This window comes from Lepisosteus oculatus, chromosome 26, assembly GCF_040954835.1.
Source record: "Lepisosteus oculatus isolate fLepOcu1 chromosome 26, fLepOcu1.hap2, whole genome shotgun sequence".
Classification (NCBI taxonomy): Eukaryota; Metazoa; Chordata; class Actinopteri; order Semionotiformes; family Lepisosteidae; genus Lepisosteus; species Lepisosteus oculatus.
In genome coordinates, this window is record NC_090721.1 from 720,531 (window position 1) to 724,442 (window position 3,912).

At 57.5% G+C, this 3,912-nt stretch overlaps 1 protein-coding gene across 1 annotated transcript; it reads right to left on the reverse strand.

Annotated features, from left to right (window-relative positions):
* Nucleotides 1-289: 289 nt before the first annotated feature.
* On the reverse strand, nucleotides 290-3,912 carry LOC102696605 (high affinity immunoglobulin gamma Fc receptor I-like). The gene is made up of 6 exons (XM_006640945.3): nucleotides 3,454-3,912; nucleotides 3,049-3,084; nucleotides 2,197-2,484; nucleotides 1,555-1,821; nucleotides 1,166-1,453; nucleotides 290-829 (listed from the first exon to the last, which is right to left on the reverse strand). Exons 1-6 carry the CDS (start codon nucleotides 3,476-3,478, stop codon nucleotides 645-647), a joined length of 1,089 nt encoding a protein of 362 aa, XP_006641008.3. The 5' UTR covers nucleotides 3,479-3,912; the 3' UTR covers nucleotides 290-644.

Genomic DNA, 3,912 nt, shown 5'->3' on the forward strand with positions numbered 1-3,912 from the left:
CATGGGCATGTGTTTTGGCTTCATCTAAAATATCCTCACAGTCACTATGCCTCTGAGCAAAGCCAGCAGCAGGCCTTCTATTAAACAGAGCCGGGACACGTAAACCAGCAGAGCAACAGAGAGAGCAGAAGGCCAGTGGCCTGTGCATCAGAGACACACGGAGTTCAGAGTTTCCGACACCCATCTCCAGCCCCTGACTGGCACCAGCAGAGCCAGGCTCATCCTCAGGGCTACACCACACAGTACCAAGAGCTGGACAGTTGAAGAGAAATCCAAAACAAACATTAGATTAGAATCAAAGCAAGATTTTCGTTTATTGTTGTTAATGCTGTAATTCAATTTCTTTTCCTGGTTTGCCAAACACAGAGGAATGCAGAAAGGTATTTCTATTATTTTCTAATATGCGGAAATAATAATCAAAGTCTCTGACTTACTTTAAAAGGACAGACTGGCTGGTTAACAGATCTTTCCAGGTCCACTGCCTCTAGGCCTCTATGCATTGATGTTGGTTAATTGCTTCCAATTATCTTGCAAAAAAGTATGAATCACTGAAGTTGTCTGATGTACTATGTCAGTGATTGCATATTATCACTGTGCTGGTGCTGAACTCCCTCTGCAGAGTCCCTGCTGAAATAAGGGAATCTTTACAGAGTTGTATTTCCTGGGGTCATGGCCTCCCATGCTGAGGACTCTGTGAGGTTCCAGAAGCTGGACGGCGAGGTCTCTGGCGACGGGCTCTGGCTGCTGCCGGGAGAGTTCTGGGCCTGTGTGGGGTCCGTGGGATGCTCTGGTCTGCTGGGCCCTGTGGACTCCAGCTCGGCCTCCTCGTCTGTGAATGAAGCACAGGTGAGCAGGAGGAGGCCGAGCGTGTCAGGCAGACCAGTACATTTTAATTTCTCATTCTCTCTGGAAATGAATTCATATTCCTGTGGGGCCACGCCTGGTGATTCGGCACCCAATCAGGCTGAGAAGTGACCTTACTGGGCCAGACTGCAGAACCCCAGCCCGGCCTCCAGGGTTAACACTCCTACTCTTCTGAAAAGGGCCGGGGGATAGTCAGGGCCCAGGCCTAGCTTCTCAACCGAGTGGGGGCACAGTGTCCTCGGACAGCACACTGGAGCGCCACCTCCTGGTCCACTGGTGCCGAGCTGCCCTGGGGACTCACCCTCGATCACCCGCACCAGCACCGGCTCGCTGCTCTTCCCCAGGCCCAGCCCGTCCACCGTCGCCCGGCACCAGTAGCGCCCCGAGTGGCGGGCGGCGGCGCTCCGCACCACGTGGCGGTCCTGGGACGAGGCCACGCCCAGCCGCTGGCCGCCCCTCAGGAAGCTGTAGCGCAGCCTCAGGCCCGGCCTGCGGGGGGTCAGCTGGGCCCGGCAGCGCAGCACCAGGTCCTGCCCCCGCCGGACAGGGGTCTCCGTCAGCACCTCCATCACCGGCTCGCTCAGCAGGTCTGGTCAGCAGACGGACAGGGTCAGAGAGGGCAGCTGGGGCGGCATGAGAATGAGCCGCTGCTCTTTTCTGGAGAGCATCTGAGATCGGCCACGCGCTCACCTCTGACGGACACGCCGACCTCGGGGGACTCCGCAGTCTTCCAGCCCCACCTCTTCCCCCAGGTGGCCCGGCACCCGTAGAGCCCCTCGTCCCGGGGCGAGAGGCTGGCCAGGTGCAGCTGGGGGCCGCTCTGCCTCGCCAGCACCCGGCCGTCCTTGTGGAAGACCACCTGCTGCAGCCTGGGGTTGCCGCGGACACGGCAGGTCAGGGTGGCTCCGGCGCCGCGGAGCAGCGGCTGTGGAGGAGTCTGCAGGATCACCCAGCCGCCTGCGGGCAGGAGGCACAAGCTCAGGGCAGGCCTGACCGCTGGGCCAGCCCCACCAGCCACCACCCTGCAGCCCTGAGACGCCAACCCCCTCTCAGCGCTTCCCAGTTCTCTAATTCATCAGCTACTGCGCCACCAGCGAGCTCCTGTGGCAGGTCTGACGCCACTGTCCTCACTCATCCCGCAATCGCGCTGTGTCACGGGGTCACCCGCGCTGGGCCTGCAGCACCACACAGCGCACGCGGCACGAGACCGGGAGACAGTGCTCACAGCTGGGAGTCTGGGGAACAGGAGCCAGCCTCCTGGCAGGAAGTACAGCTGCCAGGATGGGTACCGAGGAGAGGAAAGGGAGGAATCGTGGCCCTGCTGGTTCTTACCGGTCACGCGGATGCTGATGGGCTCGCTCGGCAGGCTGCGCTGCGGCCAGGCCCGTGCCCGCAGGCCCTGGCAGGAGTACTGCCCACCGTGGTGAGGCAGGGCGGGCCTCAGTGTGTACCTCCCCTCCCCCACGGTGCCGAGCTGCTGCACTGGCGCCCCGTCTTTGTACCACACGAACGTCCAGCCGGAGGGCTCCCCCGGAACGTGGCACGTCAGGGTGACGGTCTCCCCGATGAAGACCTCTGGCGCCCCAGCGGACAAGTGCAGGACAGCGCTCCTGGGCCGGTCTAGAGGGAAGCAGGAAGGGGGAGTGGGCCAGGCTGGGCTGGGGGAGGCCCAGGGGAACCGGCCCATCTCTGAGAATCCAGTCCTGTACTGCAGCACCCGGCCATGTGGTGGAAGTCAATACTCTGGGTTCTTTCTAGAAGCATCTGGATGAGATCCTGGGATCAATTAACTACTCTCAGCCTGGCCCAATGGGCTGAGTGGCTCCTCTCCTGTGTTATGATGTTCAAACCAAACCCTCCAGCCTAATTCTGACTTCAGGTATGAATTTTATGGACATGCTCTAAAGTGAAGGAGCCACAGATGAGCACTCCAGGGCCCGCTGGGATGAGGCGGCCCTGTGGACATTGGCCCTTCGCAGGATGAAGGAGGTGGGAATCCCTCTCGTCCCTGCTGAGCGCCCCCTGGCGGATCTCTTTTTCATTGACATCTACATCTGTCGCTTTCCTTCTCTTACACAACGCAGAGCCAAGATAACCGCCGCCGTCCAGTTGTCACACTTGATAAAATTACACGACGAAGAACTACTGATGATCTGCACTGATATCTCGAAAAAATACATTTACCTTGAAGGACCACCGATGGAGTCACTGCAGAAACCACTGGAAAAGAAAATAATAAAAAAAACAATAAAGTTGATTTTTTCATCTTAAAATATTTGCAGAAATTAATCTGAACGTTTTCTTCGTGTATCAGCTGGATAACCGCACACCTCCTCACCACCCACATCCACCTCACAATCCCTCCAAACTACTCTGCTGTGAAGCTGGAAACATCCCAGTGTCACTAGAGGCGATTCTTTTCAAAAAGCAAAATTGTCTTCTAGATTCTCACGGTAGGTTAGTGTTGCGGTTTCTGAGTTACAAAAACAAGCCGACTACAACAGTAACAACAGACATTAAGAGCCGAACCGAGCCGAACCCGCAGCTGCGCGCTGTGTGCGAAAGCGGGGCAGTCCGGCTCATACGCACCGAGGAGAGACAGCAGCAGGTCCATCACCGGACCGGACCGAGCTGCGCCTGGGAGACGGGTTCCACTGGGTCTGTGGGGTCTGTGGGGGCAGTGGGACCACGCTCCGATCTTCGCTCTTTCACTTTCGATTACCAGAAATCTGTTCCTGCGCTGAAAACAGGTCCCATCCTGGGCAGATCAAGCAGTTTTCTCGGAATCGAGACTCGGATGGGGGTACGCCCCCATCTCAGAGCGCGCGTCAAGAAAATACAACAGCGCAACTCCAAAACATGCGACCCGACCGCAGGTCAGCAGGTTTTATTCCCTCTTTCCCAGCAAGAAGACTAACTGCATTCCCCGCGCACGCGTGGGCAGGAGACAACAGCTTGTTTTTTCCCCCAATTATTGTGATTTTACTGTCAAGTTCTACCAATTGAACGACCGTACAGCACACAGTCCGTGGCGTCGTTCGAAAAGAA